Below are 19,968 nucleotides of genomic sequence, written 5' to 3'. Positions count from 1 at the left end.
GCATTAATTTTTGTCTGATATTGAGGGTAATCCAATGTGGGCTAATTTAGTTCGTGCAATGGCCAGCCAGTCATAACACTTTCAGCCCCTCCTGGCCCCGCTCGTTTCTAAGATAAAAAATTCTAAAACTTACCAGTCCAAGAAAAATTGCAGAAATTTCATCCAAAATAGGGTAAAGATATGCTACTTTTTTCAATCCCTGGTTGTATTTAAAGGTATGTTATTTATAATTTTCCTTCCGTAAACTAGTTATTAAATTTTATTTAAAAATACATCACTAAATCCTTAATTTATCCTTCAAGAAATTAATTAATAAATTATTTATACACATTTTCTGTCAGAAAATTAATTACTAAAAAGAATTTAAAAGAATCAATAAAATCCTTAATGTTTCCGTTACAAAATTAATTATCATATTCATAATTTCACATTCAATATAATAATTAATAATTGTTTTCAAGAAAAATCTCCCTAAATCTTTAATTTTTCCATCAAGAAATTAATTATTAAATTAATTATATTCACAATTTTACATCAATAATTTGATTATCTCAATATATTAAAATGAAAGGCACTAATTCCTTAATATTTCAATCAATATATTAATTTATTTATTTCATTATATTCATAATTTTTAGTCACTAAATTCATGATTATAATGTATTAAATAAATGTCACGGTCATCATCCGTGACGGACATTTCGTCAGGTCACACAACCATGGCTCCCCGTCACCATCACATAAACCTCATCACGTATCACCGTCACCATCACTACCCCTGAATTCCGTCACCATCACGTTTCCGTCACGATGACGTGTGACATGACAGATGGTGATTGCCGTTCCCTACTTGTCTCGTATGGGCAATGGGTTGCTAGAGGTAGGGAGGAATGGTCTTCGCCTCGGTCTCAGTCTCAGTTTTTAGCAAATACCTAAACCTATATTAGCCCGATCTTGGTCTGCTCTCAATCTGGTCCAGTCTAGTCTTGGTCTAGTGGTGAGGGCCAAGCTTGTGGGCCCCTGAGCGAGTGTGCAGCCTGTGGGTAGGATGGGAGCATGAAGGGAATTTTTTAACTTTTCTACTTGATATAATATAATGATAATAATAAGTCTGATCTTTAGTCTGGTCTGACTCTTGAATTGGAACCGAACCAAAAAGGCAGACTGATGGCCTCGGTTCCATCCAGTCTGACCAAATTTCATTTGCACTGTGATGTTCCCTGGCGGGAGGAGATGAAATCTACTGTGAGGGATGATGACAGAATATGAGGATGACCCATTAAGCCCACCATTAAATTTCTTATTTTTATGTTTATAGGTTCAATGTTAAATGCAACATAATCAGATGTTGTCATCAAACAACGTATAATAAAATGTAGAGTATAGTTACAAATATTGATATGGGTATCTCATCGCGTCTCAAGTTTTAGATAACAACACATATAGCATTGTCAAATACTGGTATCAAATACCCAAGTGTCTTAGCCTTACCCAAAGTCATGCCAAATACTTATAAGAACTTGGTTCTCGATATCAATACAAAATCTCTAATAAGAGACCACCATGTCACATGAGTCTTTTCTATCAACATGAACCACTAATGTGTGAGCTCAGTACAAGATCCCAATACAAATTTATCTATTTATTTATGTAGTTTTTCACCAAACATGTCTTAAGCTGACCAAAGAGAGAAATCTACATCCCCTCTAAATCTCTGTATCTATCAAAAACTTTATTTCATCTCCCAGATTATATCGTCAAAATGCTCACCTACACCCCATTGACTAAGTCAACTCCTCCCTTTGTTTATTAAATATTATATACTTTTGTATACTTCTTGTTGAATTTCCTCAATTTTACCTTTGAGAATACCCTGGAAAGTCTTTCAAGCCTACCTCATTAGCATCTAAATTGTGTTATATAGGGCATTTTATCTTTCTCTCTCTCTCTCTCATGTTACAAACTCTATGACAGTATTGAGAACAATGACTCATAGTTCGAAGGGACGGATACAAAAAATTCCTATTATTTGAGGCAAATAAATATATTGAATTTATTATAAATTATTCGTGGAAGTAATGGTCTTAAATTTCCATTTATCTGAAGTGAAATTTATTAATTTCTCGCCACTTTCTTACAATTTTGTTTCTTTGATATGCGACATGAAACTATAAATGATGAAAAACAGCTTGAAAATCAATTATTCTAAATATGGATTTAAATATTTCAATCAACATAGCTTTAAACTACAGTCAATCTCTCCAATCCAAAGGCAGATCAAATTATAATCAGTTTCTCCAATGAAGATGGATAGATCTTTAGATAATCTACACATTCAGTAGACAAAAATTTCCAAAGAGAAAGCATATTTTTCAGCTTCAACTACTAGCCATGAGTCTTGCTCAGTTTTGGATAGATGCAAGAATGTCAATGTAGATGCTTCTCAAATGTCAAAAACCTCACGAATGACGAATCCTGCTAGATTTTCTTTATTTTGGTTCTAAAATCAAACTAATATCCCCTGAGAACCCTACTGTATTTTACACAAAAGTTTGTCATTACATAAATAAATTGAGAAATTTCAATGAAGGTCAATGTTTCTTATTTTGTTTTGATAATGCTATGTGTGATGACCCTCTGATATCTATATTATCAAGGCGTTTCATTAATAAATTCTTAATATCATAAAAAAAATTCTAAAATTTCACAGATCATCTAGGAAAAGTCTCACTTCTCTAATCTTGTTTCATTCTAAATTATTTTCCTCTTCGGAAATAATTAGCAAAATCTGAAAAAAAATCTCTAAGCCTATCTAAAACAGATGCATGCCCTCTCTCTCCTTGAGCCATGTTTATTGAACCTCTCTTTAAAAAAATAAATTAATATCAATGTTTCAAATAATAATTCACCAAATCCAGTCCTAAAATCTCTAAGTATACATCCCGTCTTTCCTCTCTAATTGAATTGTTATTTGAATTCATTCTATAATGACATTGTCTTCATTCATTCTCCTCATCCAAAACATGACTATCATCTGTTTAAAATGAGTTAAACCTTCCCCCTTTCTCTCTCTACACATCTCTCTCTCTATCCACCATTATTAACTCTGGGATGTTATTTCACTAATCCATTCTTCAAACATCAAACTTTTTTATCATCCATATTCTCTCCTATTACTATAATGAATTAAACATTAAATTTAAGAACTGCAAAAGAATTTCTACACTTGATTCATGCTAATGCAATGCCTTCATCGCATGCATCAATAAAACGACTTAATTCCTATTCTCAATCACTATGATATGGTAAACCCAAATGAAGAGATAAATTCCAACATCAGATATAAAACCTCTTAAAATTAGTTTTTTTTCACAACATATAGCCCATCCATACCTTCTCTACATGGATCCTATGCAAACTATTCATACATCCTCAACAGATTATTCATACCTTCTCGACAGATAAATTATTCATACCTTCAGAAATGGATCTGACCAATAGGATTTTGCCACGTCATCCCCCTTCTACCTATCCATCTCTCTCTACGATCAGCTTCCCCTCCAAATATCCCATCACCACATTTTCAATTGGTCAACTCTCACATTTTATCCCAACCAATTGCATACTGCCACATCATTCACATCCATGTCTCTCTCTATCTATATATGTATATATATCTATGTCTCTCTCCATCTGGAGAGATAATCTAGACAAGGAGGGCGTCGATCTTACCTGGACGATGGGCCTCATAGTCCTCGAGACGACCGGCGATGGCGTCATTGTCCCAGAGGATCAGCGTGGGTACCCCCTTGATCTTTAGAACCGGATCCTCTCGAAATGGATGGCCAGCGCTCCGCCACGTGGGACGATCCCCGACGAAGGCCCTCAACATAACCACCTCCTCCGCCGTCGCCTCCAGTTTCTTGTAGATCACCGGCTCCGCCACATTACAGTCTGAAATAAAATCATAAACCTTGGTAAAATTGTTGATCAAATAATAATTTACGTCATTCGATCCTATGCAATAGATCTTTATTCGGCAAGTCGATATGGAATCGGATTTCATCAAGGAGGAAGATCTGGGCGATGATCTGCAAGGTTTAAGATTTGCGACAATTTTACATTGCAGTCTGCAAGGAAATGGGATGAAGATTGGGATGATGATCCAACATCAAAAGTTTCATCTTAAACCTTGGTGGGACTGTTAATGAAACAAAATTCGAAGTCATTTGATCATATGCAATAGATTTTTGTTTCACAAGTCTATATGGAAGTGAGTTTGGCAAAGCAAAGTGGGGTAAATGATCGGTCTATTAACACCCAAATATGGTGTTAATTGATATAAAACCGTTAATATTGAGATGTTAGAATGCCGTGGATAACAGGACGAACGGAACGGATCACCATCACTCGGCCACAGAATGGGACGGAACAGAAGGCATGAAGGCCAGGACAGATGATTGACTGATAATGGTAAGGACGGAACGGATGGCGGCTCGTCATCCATTGCCAGAGTTTAGATGTGATTCTAATTCTATGTTTGATTCTGACCGCTAGATTTGATCCTAATTTGAAGTTTAATCCAGAAAACAAGATGAAGTTGATAAAATTTAGTATGATTAACCTCAGGAGAAGTTAAAACCATGATGAAGACATTTAATACTTGATCTTGACGGATTGATGACCTGCAACAGTACAATTTGAAAGATATAGGAAGAAAATTCGAATGTACATAGGATTAGCATAATTTTTTTAACTAAAATTTGGAGATAATCGATAACACTAATTTTGAGGTCATTTAACTGAATGCTCCACGGATTTTTAGCCTAATTGTGATCTGCAAAGTCCACCTAAAATCTTAGAAATTTCAAGAGAAATAAAGCCAAATCCCATCCCTAATCAGAAATTATTCAATATCCACAAGCCGATTACGCACGGATCTTGCTTCCGCGGCCTCAGAACGACCTCTTAGAGAGATTCAACATCCCACAGAAGATGATCCTATGATCATTATCCTCACAGAAGACAAAAAATCAAAACGGATCAGAACTAATCCTCATCGTCCGATCCAAGAACACCGCAGGCAGCTAAGATCGACCAGATGTAGATAGGATAGGCCTAAATTTTCATCTAAATTTTGGTGATTATCTGAAACACTAATGTGCAGGTCATTTAACCAAATTCTCCACGGATTTTGGCCCAATTGTGACCAGTTAAGTTCACCTAACATCTAAGAAATTTCAAGGGGAAAAAGCCACAACTCTTCCCTAATCCGAACTTATTTCATATCTTGCTTCCGCGGCTTCAGAGCGACCTTTTAGAGAGATTCAACATGCGACAGAAGATGATCCTCTGATCATAATCCACACAGAAAACAAAGAATCGAACCGGATCAGAACTAATCCTCATCCTGCGATCCAAGAACACAGCAAACAGCTGAGATAGACCAGATGTAAACAGGATAGCCCTAAATCTTCATCTAAAATTTGAAGATTATCCAAAACACCAATGTTCAGGTCATTTAACCAAATGCTCAGATTTTTGGCTGAGTGTAACATGACGAGTCCACCAAAAATCTAAGAAGTTTCAAGGGAATTAAGCCACATATCATTCCTAATCCGAACTTATTTCAAATCCACAAGCCAATTTCACTCATACGCACACGGATCTTGCTTCCGCCGCCTCAGACCGACCTCATAGAGAGATTCAACATTCGACAGAAGATGATCCTCCGATCATAATCCACAAAAAAAAAATCGAACCGGATCAGACCTAATCCTCATCCTGTGCTCCAAGAACACCGCAAGCAGCTAAGATCGACCAGATCAAGCCTACAACAAGAACAGAAACGGAAGAAAATTATACCAGGACACCAACTCAAATTGGAGACCGGATCCTTGTCGGCCAGAAACAGCAGAAACTTCTTCCGAGATCTGTCCGCTTTGAATCTATCGAACATCGCCGCGAAATTCGCTACGGAAGCGTCGATCGTCGTTAGAGGCATCGTTATTTCTCCCTAATTCTCAAAAAATATAAACTCATATCGGCCGTATATATAGCCCTGGATCTGATCACCGTCGGTGAGTATAGTGCCGGATCGTCCCGGAAGTGAGACGGAACGGTTTTTCGTCCCGTCCGACGTCCGGTTTCAGTTTAGGGACGTGGACGGGATGAAATTTTCGTCTGATGATACTAAAACCGTGCCGTCCAGTCGTCCCGAGATGAATTTCCGTTCCGTCCCTTGTCCCCGACAAAAAAATCCAATAAAAATAGTTCCAGGGTGTCATTGAATTAATATGGATATTTCTAAATTTTTAGTGATATACAGAGGAGAGAGAATGCTGAGGAACATATGTACAATTAACTTTTGAGCGACGTCAGTTTGGCGCGCGTAAAAATACAGGGACTTTGATGCAAAATGTCATAGCAAGGCCACGTGACTAGATTTCAACCCTTGGATCTTTTCGTCCTTCTCTGACCGTCCATCATCCAGACAGTCAGTCGTCCCACGGGACGAAAACCATCCCGTCCGGTCGTCCCAGGGACAAATTTTTGTCACGATTTTTGTACGTAACCTTGGACGGGATGATTTTTTCGTCCTGGATGAAAAAATTGTCCTGTCCTCGTCCCTGCACTATACCGGTGAGTTTAACTGCTAAGCTTGGAATAATGATTTTTTTTAATATATGACTGAAATCTAAAATTCCAACTTTTACAGAAACACATCAAAACAAAAGATGAGCACAAAAATGCATTTATTCAGGGAGATCACTTAAATTTTATTAAAAGTTGAAACTGACAATTTGAAATGAATTAAAATTGTTTCTTTATAGTATGGTATCCTCTAAATAGGAGAGTATTTTTTACTACAAAGATTTTAAAAATACTTCTTTAATAATATACATAAATATTTTGTTGGCAAAATTTGTTGCCAGTTGCAACCCTACCAAAGGGTTGTCCTATGGACGCCACCGGGGAGGTTTTATATTTGTAAATATTTAGTGTTTGTGAGAATTTGAAGGCGCGGAGCGATGGAGCGAACGTACATATTCCAAATTACACGCAGACTCCACTTGCCCGTGCACACGACAAAACGTGACTAGTCACAATTGTGAGACCTCTCCTGCTCGGTGAGGAATCCTCTTGTCAGAAGCTGGTACTTATTCCCCTCGGAGTCTTCAGACGTACAATTTATACGGTAATTACATAGAAGAAAAGATGAGAAGAAAAATGCATCTATTCTGAGTCTTAATTAAATTTTGAATTAGAAGCTTGGAATTAAATTATTTTATTTGTTCTATGATTTTTGACATTCAAATGAATGCCATTAATTATAGAGTTTTAAAAGATATTTTTAACAATGTAAATAAACTTTTAAGTGTAAAATGTTTGCAGTATCACTACAAAAGAAATGATGAGCAGAAAATGCAGCTACTCAGGGTTTTTCATTTAAATGGTTTCTTTTTACAATGGTATCTCTAAGGCAAGAGAAGGCTTTTACTATGAAGTATGGAATAATATAAAGTAAAATTTAAGTGTACAGCTATTGCCAGTGAACAATAGAAGAAAAAACAAACAGAAAAATCATCTGTTCTGGGTTCTTGATTGAAATCTCATTGAAAGTAAAACCGAATTAAAATAGTTTCTTTGTGTTATGGTGCCATGAAAACAAGAGTTTGTCTTTAACTGCATATTTTGAATTAGTATTTTTTAGTAATATATAAACTTTGAAATGTAAAATTTTTATAGTAGCACCACAGAAGAAATTATGATAAGAAAATAAACATTTAGTCAGGGGAACCAATAAACATTAACTAAAAGCAGAAACTTGGAATTCAAATAGTTTTGTAGCATTAAAACATGATAATGTTTTTTATAGGGTTTGAAAAGCTATATTTGTAATATAAATAATTTTTTACATGTAAAACTTAGAAGACGATCATTACTATATTATTTGTAATAATTTTTTACATGTTAATTTTTTACACAATCATTACTATAGAAGACGAGCAGAACAATGTAACTTCTCATGGTTATTAGTTTACATTTATTGAAATTAGAATCATGGGATTTACATACTTTCTTTATACTATCATATCCATTCAAACGAAGAATATATATAATTACGGAGAGTGAAAATGTAATTCTTTTAATAATCGAAAGAAACTTTAAATATAAAATTTTCACAATACCATGACAGAAGAAAACGTGATCAGAATATTGCATCTGCTGAGGGTGTCAACCAAAATTTATTAAAAATGAAAACTCTGTAATGGAACTTAAAAGTTGAAACTTGAATTAAAATAGCTTTTTTATACTGCTGTATCATTAAATGGGGAGACTGTAATTACTTACAGAGAATAAAAGAAAAGGGACTTTCAAATTTACATATTATACTGCAGCGCCACAAAAGAAAAGATGAGCAGAACAATGCACCTTCTAAGGGTTATTAATTAAAATTTATTCAAAAAATAAAATAGTTTCTTTATGCCATGATATCATTAAAGTGAGTATATTTTTAACCAGAGAGTTTGAAATAGTATAACTGTTAATAATAATCAACTTTTAAATGTACGAGATTTAAGTAAGACCACAGAAGAAAAGACCAGCAAAAAAATACTGCTCGGGGGTATTAATCGGAATTTACAAAAAATGGAACTTGGAATTGAAATAATCGTCTTGCTTTTATTCCCTTTCTTTTATGCTTCCTTTTAAGTAAAAAAAACTCACAAGATAAATTAATTGTATTGCAACGTTAGGCCATAAAGATTGTTGGTGCCGAATGCAAAGAAAAAACCATGATGAGAATATTTGTAAGACAAAAGCCAATAAAAATTAAACATTATTCGCCATTTGTGGTTTCATTGCCGGGAATGAAGCCAGAGTTGGCGGATGACAAAGCATTTGCCATCGTTGTCCTCAGCCAAAATCTTCCTCATCATCATTGTCTTTATCTATGTTAGGCTTGACTAATGATGATATTTATAAGACAAAAGCCTACAAAAGTTAATCGTTAATCTCAGCCCGTGATTTCTTTTACAAGAATAAAGTCAGAGTTGGTTGATGATGGCACATTTGTCATCATCATCGTCAGCCAAAAAACTTCATCTTCGTCATCATCATCATCATCCATGTTAGGCTTGACTATGATGATATTTCTAAAACAAAAGCCTACAAAAAATAAGCATTACTTGCAGCTCGTGATTTCCTTTACATGAATAAATCCAGAGTTGGCAGATGACGACGCAGTTGTCATCATCATCGTCAGCCAAAAAGTTTCATCAGCATCATCATCATCTATGTTAGGATTGACTACGACGATATTTATAAAACAAAAGCCTACAAAAAATAAGCATTACTCGCAGCTCGTGATTTCATTTACATGAATAAATCCAGAGTTGGCGGATGATGACGCATTTGTCATCGTCATACTCAGCCAAGAAATTTCATCATCATCATCATCTATGTTAGGCTTGACTAATGATGATGATGATGACAACGACAATACCAACCCATGGATGACGATGGCTGCTCTTGGAAACAAGATGACTATGACGATAGCATGATTAAATGTTTCGTCTTTCCTTAGAAATCAATGGATGAAGATGACGGCTCTCCCAGAGATTGGATGATGACGATGATGATAAAATGATTAAATACTTCATCTTACATTGGAAGACAATGGGTAACGATGAATGAAGATGACTACAGTCCCAAACTTAATCGCACATGAGAAAAAACGAAAAATGATAATAAGCTGATAATTTCCAAAGCAAGAAATAATACTCGACCAAAGAATTTTCATGAATTATAGACGTCATAAACTACTTGCTACATCATAAAATGTACATCTCCGATTGGAAAGAAATCGGACTGATTAGAAATTCCATGTGGCTTCAAGGATTGCACATTTTTCTCATAAAAATACATATTTTCTCCAAGAAGTATATTTTTAAGTATCATACACTAAAAAAGTAGTGGGCTCCAACTGACTAAACTACCAAATCCTCCGCATAATGTGATAACACAAAGGTATGTGCATAAATTTAAGCTCCTCACATGGTCATACAAGATAATCAAGAAACAAGACTGATCAAATATTGACACCATCAAATAATAAGTCAAGGATTTTTATCAATTGCATCAAGGATAGTTTGACATCCATTAATTATTTTTGCATGGGCAACCATCTGCATTTGCATAAATGTCAAGTGACAGATCCTGAATTACACGGAGAACAAAAATATTTTATCCACATACGGCATTATACAGTAAGATGGAATAATGCCCAGAACGAATTTTTCATGGTTGGCTGCAAATTTTTATATCAACAAAGATGTAAAAAAAATCAGCCCACATGGTAGAATAAATATACCGAAAGTGGAGATGATCAAGACTCCACCTGTTTCTTGAGATTCTCCCAAATCTTCGGCCCCTCGGGATGTCGCCCGACAAACCGCTTCAAAAACACCTTCTCCGCTGTCGCAAGAACCGTGCTCATCGCCAAATTCGGCTTTATCCTCCCTTCTTTCTTCAGCCAATCATACATCAAAAACCGAGTCGTGATCCTCTCCAAAGTGAAGGACATGAACGCCGGAAACGTCACGAGGCAGTCCAACGGGTACCCCAAATTGTTGACCAGAAAGTCAATCTTCCTCTCAAGAACATCCTTTGTCTGATTCAAGATATGTGGAGCCAGTTTAATCATCTTTGTGACATCAGATGGCCTTAAACCAGCCTCAACAAAGCAATTGTACCGCTCTTCGAGCTCGTCTCCCTTGCCTCTAAACTTCATAACAGCCCTCTTCAGATCTTTCGAGTCCTTTGCAAAGCCCACTCTAATAAGAAAGTTTTCCTTGTGCTCGAGCAGCGCGTCATCGCGTCTACAGCTCGGGAGACGATCGATCTTCGCCCCAAGAACCCAATTCTTGAACTGGAGGGGATCTTCTTTGATGATCTTACATAATCTCTTCTGCCCAATGCTCAAAGAAGTAAGAACACTGTAAGGGGTCTTGAGAGAGCAAGAACCGAGGAGAAGTGGGTGTGAACGGATCACTTCCTTGATGTGTTCTTCCTCCATCTCAATCGTGATCAGAAACTGAAGACTGAATCTCAGGTTTTTTAGAAAAATATCCAGCTTCATTGCAGGGAAATTCAAGAACAGATCGGAGAGATCGGTCTTGGAGCTGCCCATTTTGATCATAAGCACAGACACTGAGAGCGATGTTCTTCCAGAATTATCAAGAACGAAGCCTGGATTTGTTCTAACTAGATCCCCAGCTTTGATCTCAGAAAAGTCCAATTGCCTGATGAAATCCAAAACCAAGAGCACTCTTCTCCAAGAATATGAATTTTCTTCAGAGATGTTCCTCCCAATCCACTCTCGATCAATGTTCATGCTCTCTAGCCCCTCCAAAACATTCACAAGATCGCTGCTAGTGTCTCCAGTCAAGAGAGAAGGTACAGAGGCGATGATCTTGATAACACTGGTCTTACTCAATCCAATGCCCTCGTAAGAACAAAGCTTAGAACTGAGAATTCCTTCCTCACTGACCAAAATCTCCGTCGCTTCTCTAAAAATCTTCCCAATCTTCGATCTTGGGATCCCGTAATTGACCAAAGTGTGGAAATTACGAAGCAAAACGCTGTCATCGGAGAGGAAAATCAAACCCCGAGGAAGATGCCGGTTGATTTCAGAAGGAATCAAGCCCAAACTCTCAAGAAACGGCTCGAACTCATTGATCGGATGGAAATGAAGAAACCGGGTGATCGACCGCCTCGTGTCTTCCCCGTTCTTCACTTTCTGCAGAAGATTTCGAAGAAAAACAGGCGAATTCGCGCTAATATACTCCGCATCAGTGAATTGCAAGCTTCTCGTGTAGTGAAGATAATCCATCAGGGCGGCCTGCGCCTCGGTGATGACACGACCCGATTGAGATTTCTCGGAAGAAAAGCTTCTAAATTGGGCATTGAAAGGCACAAATCGAGGCGAAAATTCATGATTTCTTGATTCAAATCTCGAAATGGATGACCCGTTTGGATGATGAGAAGGAATCGAGTTGGCGTACCACCAAGAGAAGATCTTGCGGAGATGTCTCATGCGGGAGGTTGATCCAAGGTTTTATATGGAAAGCAGCTGAGAAGAAGAGGGCGAAGAAGCAGGAATGGAATGCTCATCGCTGGTAGCCGCCATTAGATAGAGAGATGTAGAGAGAGAGAGATGGGTTTGAGAGTCGGAGGGTTTTGGAGAGAAGAGAGAGATGGGTTGAAGGGTCGTAGGGTTTTGCAGAGAAGAGAGGGATGGGTTTTGGAGAGAAGAGAGGCGTGGGTTTTGGAATTTGGAGAGAAGAGAGAGAGAGAGAGATATGGGTTATGGAAAGGGGAGAGAGAGAGAGAGAAATGGGTTTTGAGAAGGAGAGAGAGAGAGAGAGAGAGAGAGAGAGAGAGAGGGGTGTTGGGAAGGAGAGAGAGAGAGAGAGATGGGTTTTGGAAAAGAGAGAGAGAGAGATGGGTTTTGGAAAGGAGAGAGAAAGAGATGGGTTTTGGAAAGGAGAGAGAAGGAGATGGGTTTTGGAAAGGAGAGAGAAAGAGATGGGTTTTGGAAAGGAGAGAGAGAGAGAGATGGGTTTTGGAAAGGAGAGAGAAAGAGATGGGTTTTGGAAAGGAGAGAGAGAGAGAGATGGGTTTTGGAAAGGAGAGAGAGAGAGATGGGTTTTTGAAAGGAGAGAGAGATAGATGGGTTTTGGAAAGGAGAGAGAGATGGGTTTTGGAAAGGAGAGAGAGAGAGATGGGTTTAAGGGTCGCTGGGTTTTGGGGAGAGAGAGATGGGTTTAGGATCGTAGGGTTTTGGGGGAGAAGAGAGATGGGTTTTGGAAAGGAGAGAGAGAGAGAGAGATGGGTTTAAGGGTCGCTGGGTTTTGGGGAGAGAGAGATGGGTTTAAGGATCGTAGGGTTTTGGGGAGAAGAGAGATGGGTTTTGGAAAGAAGAGAGAGAGATGGGTTTAAGGGTCGTAGGGTTTTGGAGAGAAGAGAGAAAAAGAGAGAGAGGTGGGCTTTGGAAAGAGATAGATAGATAGATGGGTTGAAGGGTCGTAGGGTTTTGGAGAGAGAGAGAGAGAAAGATAGATAGATGGGTTGAAAGAGATAGATAGATAGATAGATGAGAGGTGGGCTTTGGAAAGAGATAGAAAGATAGATGGGTTGAAGGGTCGTAAGGTTTTGGAGAGAGAGAGAGAGAGAAAGATGAGTTTTGGAGAGGAGAGGCAGAGAGAAAGATGAGTTTTGTAGAGGAGAGGGAGAGAGATAGATGGGTTGAAGGGTTTTGGAGAGAGAGAGAGAGAAATGAGTTTTGGAGAGGATAAGATAGATGAGTTTTGGAGAAGAGAGAGAGAGAGAGAGAGATGGGTTGAAGGGTCTTAGGGTTTTGAAGAGAGAGAAAGAGAGATGAGTTTTGGAGAGGAGAGGGAGATAGATAGATAGGTTAAAGGGTTGTAGGGTTTTGGAGATAGAGAGAGAGAGATTAATTTTTTTTTTGAGTTTTAGAGAGAAGAGAGAGAGATGGGTTTAAGGGTCTTAGGGTTTTGGAGAGAGAGATGACTTTTGAAAGAAGAGAGATGGGTTTAAAGGTCGGGTTTTGCAGTGAAGAGAGGAGACATAGATGGGTTTAAGGGTAGTAACATTTTTGGGAGAGAGAGAGATATGTATTTAAGGAACTAAGGGCAATATGTCTTTGAAGAGAGAGAGATGGGTTATGGGTCCTTAGGTTTTGAAAAGAGAAGAGAGAGAAATGCGTTTATGGGCCATAGGGTTCTGAAGAGGGAAGAGAGAGACATCAGTCTTGGAGAGAGAGAGATGGGTTTCAAGGTCGTAGGGGTTTTGGAGAGGGAAGAGAGACAGATGGGTTTAATTGACACAACATTAGTACATGAAAAATGTAAGAACATTACTTGAATCCGCAAGTCTTCCTCTGCTTGAAGCAGCCAAATCTTAAATCTACATAACTAGTTTCTTTGACGCTTGACTGCACAAGCACCGAAGCATTCTCTAGCAAAGAGAACATTCAGAGCGGATAAACATGAGTTTTATCAAAACAATAAACTTCAATTATGTCCTTCAAGTGTACATGTAGTAGGGTCTTTCATAAATTACAACAAGTACACTGTCGTCCATTATGACAATACCCATGAAAAGAAAACAACTCTGGCAAGATAAAACAAATGACTAACATCCTGAGAAACCTGGGCAGATTCGGGGCAAAAGATATTGTGTGGCTCGAGAAGATCCTTACATGCAAAACAGAAGATATGCACCTCTGACAAGCTGTAGTAGAGATATTATGCAAGACTTTGTCAGAGAATAATCTATCTGAGGATTCTGTTAGAAATAAATCCGTGAAAGGATTCTATCAGAGAAGAACATGTGCAAGGATTCTGTTAGAGGATATGTTAGAAAAAAAATCAGTTGGAGGATATTTCTGGTATCTATATATTTTAAAGCAAATACTGTCAGCTTTTAGAAGGATCTCCTTCTTGGGCCACCCGTTCTTAATGAGCCTCAATAAGTGGGCTTTTGGGATACATCATTAAGGGGCACATGGTTTTGGAGAGTGAAGAGAGAGATGGATTTTGGAGGGAGGGAGAAAGATGGATTTATAGGTTTTAAGGTTTTCAAGAGAGCAGAGAGAGATGGGCATATGGTTCTTAGGGATTCAAGATAGAGAGAGAGATGGGTTTGAGTGTTTATTTAATTCCAAAATACTTTTTAGGATTAATTTTTTTGTGGGGTTTAGAGAGGCAGAGGTTTAGAGAGTTATAGTTCTAAGTTATCACATCTAATTAAGAGCATTTGAATGATTAATTATCCTAACATCGCCAGATAAATGAATGAAATTCCATAATCACTAAATAATCATGATTTTCCAATATTCAGTCCTGAATCCTCATTTTGTGTTAATTATTGAATATAAGAACTAACCCCACTTGGCTTTCCAAGTCAAGTGGTGAAACATCTAATTATATCTCAAGTGTTTGTGTATAGTAGGATTTAGGAATATGCATAGCAACCACTTCAATGGTGGCTCTAAAAATAGAAGGAAAGAGGAGAAAATAAGAGAAGCCCAAAATACTTAAATGGATGGACGTCCTTCCATTGTTGTTTTGGGAGCTGAAAGCTGATTGGAGGAAGCCTTGATCACCTGGATTCAAGGTCCCAAACGTAAATCTGGTCATTCTTTCCATTTGAGGATCTAATGGCCAATATCAACCTAACTTCCTCTACTTGCATATTTATTCTTCTCCTGTAAGATTGTCTTGATTTTTATGAAAATTTTGTTGGAGGTTTTTGTGAAGATCCTGAGCCAGAGCTGAGTGAGGAAGAACCCCCTAGAGGGACGGAGATAGCTAGAAAGTGAGAAAGCCACCCTTGGAGATCAATAATCCCTGGTTAGGTATGATCCCAAGAGAGTGAAAAATACCCCTTTTCCAGATGCCTCTTCTCCCCTCAAATATTCTTGGATTGAGATCTTTTACTATCATTGGAAAGGTCTGTCTCTCCTCTTTCCAACATCACCAAAATCGCCCCAATCAGAGCTCTGAGCTTGAGTTATGGTGGCTTAAGTGAAGCATCATCTGCCTCTCAACAGCTGCTACCGCCTGAACGCCCAACGGGAGCGTCCTTCACCTTCAGTTCCGTATTTGGCCAAATTTTGGATAAGTCCTGAAGCAACTCTGTGCCCACCGCTGACCGCCGCTCGCCCACGCTTGACAACCGCGCGCCTGCGTCCATCTGCCACCGCTGCACGGCTGGACACCGCCGGTGCTCCAATGGAGGTACGTGTATTTGTTTTTACTATTTCTCTAATTTAGAACTTCAATCATTTAATACCTAGAAAACTCTGAAGATTATTTTCCACATTCTAGATATACAATAACTATTTAGGTTAGTTCTTCTCAGCTATAGTTATTTTCTGCTTAGGACATTAAAGAGTAAATAGCAGAACCTATCTAAAGATCCCAAAAAAAATGTAAATCAAATGAAATTTCTACTTTGTTAATTCCTGCTTCATGTGGATCGACTTTTCACTCCTGCTATATTTTTCATATAAATTTCATTATTTAAATCCAAATAGTAACAACGGCATCTAAACCTATATTTGGATCTATCAGAGAGACAGATGGGAATGACATACCTTTTTGGGAGGACATTCCATGGATGATTTATTTTATACATTCTACTTTTTAATGTAAGTCTCTTTTTTTATAATGTTTGATCAATGAATGGTCATATTAGCCACACAATTTTTTCATATAAAGCAAGGGTAGACACTGGTATTCTATTGAAATATTTTGATGTCCCTCTCAGACACAGTAAGAATGTCAATTTTTTAGAATATATTTTTAAAATTAGTAAACATCGTAGTATGATCCTTCATAATTCACTCAACATTACAAATATCATTGTAATTTACTATGATCTATATTGATGAACTCAAAGGAGACATGGAAGTGTGACTGGGTTTTGTGCAATATAATTTCATTAAATGATAAGGGATTTTCAACCCTGGTCCATTCACCATTCAAAATATCTGGGTTTTGCCACGAGGAATACCTCACGAGTCCTAAAATAAATGTTACAATATAAAACGTACGAGTAATTCTCTCAATCAAGTTCTCAATAACGTACTTAGTTAGATCTTTTGAAAAATCACAACCACTTAATTAAACTAAGACAATTACATATGATTGATTGATTTTCTACCAAATAAGAAATATTATTTTATTTTAAAAAATATTGATAATAAAATGTCAGATTTTATACATCAGTAGTGCCTAATATTGGTAGTCAACGGGTTAGACTATTTATAAAAGGTCTTGCCTTTTATTGGTAGCCAATGGGTTAGACTATTTGACGTTTATTAGAAGTAGTGTTACTATGATCAGGGAAAACCTTTACTCTTTTTTTTAAATAGAGTTCGTGTGTCTAGCAGGTCAGTCCCTTGCCAATAGATCTATAAATATAAGAAATATATATATAAACTCTACCTAATTCATATCTCAGAGAGGATTACGAAGAGCATTGATTGCTACATTGATAATGCATGAATTTCTTTTAAAACATTAGTATATATACTATTCACAGGCAGCAATCAATGCTTTGGGTAATCCTATCTAAGGTGCAATAAGGTCATCGATGAGCATTGAACATCGAAATACCTCAACAGTTTTGTCTACCAGTCGTTAATAGTTTCACTTGAAGAAGAACCCTTTATCATATCCCTAGAAAACCAAAAAACAAAACTTAACTTTACTATAATTATAAAAAATATTTATTACCCTTTCTGTTTAACTGCTGGACAAAATACTCACCACATAGCCTTCCAAAATAATTATATTAAAGGTTTACCATCTACAAATGTCAAATGCTCTGTATTAATGCTCCAATTATTGGAGCCAAAGCAACTGACCAAAATATCGTACATTAAATGGATGATATAAAGTATATTATTTATGTGGACGTTGCCTAGGTACTCGGAATGATATCTTCAAATGATGGCATAAATTAGATTTTGACAACTTTCCATGGTTTGAGGCACACACAACAAGAATACTATTAATTTATGCCTTTAGGGATCCATCATTTCATTATTTTTCAGTATGATGAGGGGCTACACAATTCGAAAGAGTAAAACTATTTGTTGAGTTTGTGGTTGTGGAAGTCAAAGAGGAGGAAATTTAATATTTACATTGTTGGGTTATCGAGGCATGATTTTGTGATTGAGAATCCCTTTTCAATGCAACTGAATAGTCGGTTTTTTCGTAAGTGAAATATAAAACAAATCCAACTCAGCTTACCATGTGGGCAACTTGTTCCACCTGTGTCTTGCTATTTGGGATAGTATCTTCAAGCCATTCATATGCCCTTCCTCTAGACACATCCACACAATTAAGACCTTCTAGGTCAATGTATCAATCTAGTCAATTATGTTAATTGTGCATAACATTTATTGGCCAACCTTATTAATTAGTTATGTTGACATGTAACTTATATAATCAAGTATCGATCGAACCCAATCTATAGGTTATGTTCCCAACTCTTGGGTGCCAAACTAAACCTTATGGTCTAGAAGATACTGAGTAGTTTTCAAACTTTCTCATGGAACATTTACCGTTACCGTACATGTATAATCTTCATCCATGCTAGACTCCCAAATGACTTAAGGTATAGTTAATCATAAAACCCTAATCCTACATTCATTTAGTATTGAGGTGTAATGGGGATCATTAGAGAACACCTTCTCCACTGTCCCAATTTCCGTAGCTAGTGGTTTGGTCCAATTTCCGTAGCTAGGGATCATTGGAGAACACCTTCTTCAAGTCTATCCCTTTTTATACTAAGGGTAGAAGATCCCTCTAGCCTACTTAATCACATTCATATACTTGTTGCTATGTTCAGGCTGAGACATTTTGAATCCCATGGTTACAGACTCGTACGTGTTAGTTAAAACATAGTCTACCATACACAAGATGTCCTTGGTGTCTCCGATCAATGGACCCATTATATAGCCATGACATGAATCAACCTCATTGAGGTTTATGTATAATACCACCAAGGACTCATACATATCACTTCAGTGAACTATTTCTCTAAAGAGCACCCCATCTATCCTTAGTGTCCTTGCACTAGTGGCCATAAGATCAACCATGCTTATCGTATAGCTAGGATCAGGTAGCTCGATGTCAGTCTCGAGTATCCAACAAATAAGAATAATATAATATTTGCTTAAAGATGTGTGATCACAAAATAGTATGACATCCTCATAATTAACCAATTTAGTGAGCGCATTCAAGGACCTCATTATAAACATCACACTACAATAACAATTAATAAATCTTTATCTCGATTAACTTAAATAAATCATGAAAGTGTGATAGGGTTGGCGGCCACATAATATCCATCCGACATTTATTTTTTTTCCAGGTACTATTTTTTAATATAGATTTTAGTTTACAATTTTAATCACCATGAATTTACCAGGTTATTTTAGTTTCAAACTATGAAGCACAACATGACTTGAAGATGACACACAAATGACTCCCACTCATTAGCAAAGCGATAATTGAGTGGAGCCAAGGCCAGTTTGGCTTTAACATATAGAGCCAATGGGGGCCGTGTGTGGTGACACTCCTTCAAAGGATGCTTTTATATTTTCCTAAAATGTGTGAGCCTATCTGCATATATACTAGTTTTCTCCTGGAGGTATTCTATGGAAAATTCGTGTTTTTTTTAAGTGATTTACAATGGCAAATGAATGGACCAAAACGCAGAACTGGCTTCAATGGTTGTCTTTTAAAAGTTTCAAATATTTATTATGCCACTGACTTTATGGTTTTGATATCAAGATCAAGCAACAGATAAGAAAAAAATTATTGGTTTAATCAAATCATACATTTATTTGAACGTAACTGAAGATGTTGACTTAGTCATTGGCTTGAGCTACATTTTTCCATATGGTTGAGTCAAGACCCCTCTCTCCTATCGTAGCTCTGTCTTTCAAAATTCTCACTGGATTTCAGTGAATTTTATATTATATAAATTCATTTCCGTGTATTTCATGAAGCTCAATTCAAACTTCCAGTTAATGTCCCCTATTTTCATCATTTTTCATTGTATATTGGGGTTGAATTTCATCAAACTTTCAAATGCAGTAACATTCATTGTGAATTAAGAGTCAAGTCCAGTCTCCTCCTCGACCAACCTGGTAGACCTATACAATAAAGTGAAAGAATGAGTAAAAAGTTACAAGTTTAAAATTTGTATTATGATTGGAGGTCACAATAGAAAATAACAAAATTTTGAGGCTAATGCTGGAAAAAACATATCGAGTAAAAATATATTGTGAGTACTTATAAATAACATATTACATTTGGGAAGAAGTCTAGTCGCCTGATTTAGAGAAAGAAAGAGAGCAAG

The 19,968-nt window shown here is 37.0% G+C and overlaps 2 protein-coding genes across 3 annotated transcripts; both read right to left on the bottom strand.

Moving 5' to 3' along the window:
• Nucleotides 1-3,316: 3,316 nt before the first annotated feature.
• LOC144708708 (Thioredoxin superfamily protein) lies at nucleotides 3,317-6,042 on the bottom strand. Its single transcript, XM_078582132.1, has 2 exons — nucleotides 5,866-6,042; nucleotides 3,317-3,954 (listed from the first exon to the last, which is right to left on the bottom strand). Exons 1-2 carry the CDS (start codon nucleotides 6,002-6,004, stop codon nucleotides 3,707-3,709), a joined length of 387 nt encoding a protein of 128 aa, XP_078438258.1. The 5' UTR covers nucleotides 6,005-6,042; the 3' UTR covers nucleotides 3,317-3,706.
• A 4,161-nt stretch (nucleotides 6,043-10,203) lies between these two features.
• On the bottom strand, nucleotides 10,204-12,390 carry LOC144708828 (transcription termination factor MTEF18, mitochondrial-like). Of its 2 annotated transcripts, XM_078582271.1 has the most exons (2): nucleotides 12,069-12,390; nucleotides 10,204-11,905 (listed from the first exon to the last, which is right to left on the bottom strand). In XM_078582271.1, exon 2 carries the CDS (start codon nucleotides 11,894-11,896, stop codon nucleotides 10,391-10,393), a length of 1,506 nt encoding a protein of 501 aa, XP_078438397.1. In that variant the 5' UTR covers nucleotides 11,897-11,905; nucleotides 12,069-12,390; the 3' UTR covers nucleotides 10,204-10,390. The 2 variants fall into 2 exon arrangements, with proteins under 2 accessions (XP_078438397.1, XP_078438396.1); XM_078582270.1 differs by having other exon boundaries at nucleotides 10,204-12,390.
• Between the last annotated feature and the right edge of the window lie 7,578 nt (nucleotides 12,391-19,968).

This window comes from Wolffia australiana, chromosome 10 (assembly GCF_029677425.1).
Source record: "Wolffia australiana isolate 7733 chromosome 10, ASM2967742v1".
NCBI lineage: Eukaryota > Viridiplantae > Streptophyta > Magnoliopsida > Alismatales > Araceae > Wolffia > Wolffia australiana.
This window is presented reverse-complemented; position numbering and strand designations above follow the sequence as displayed.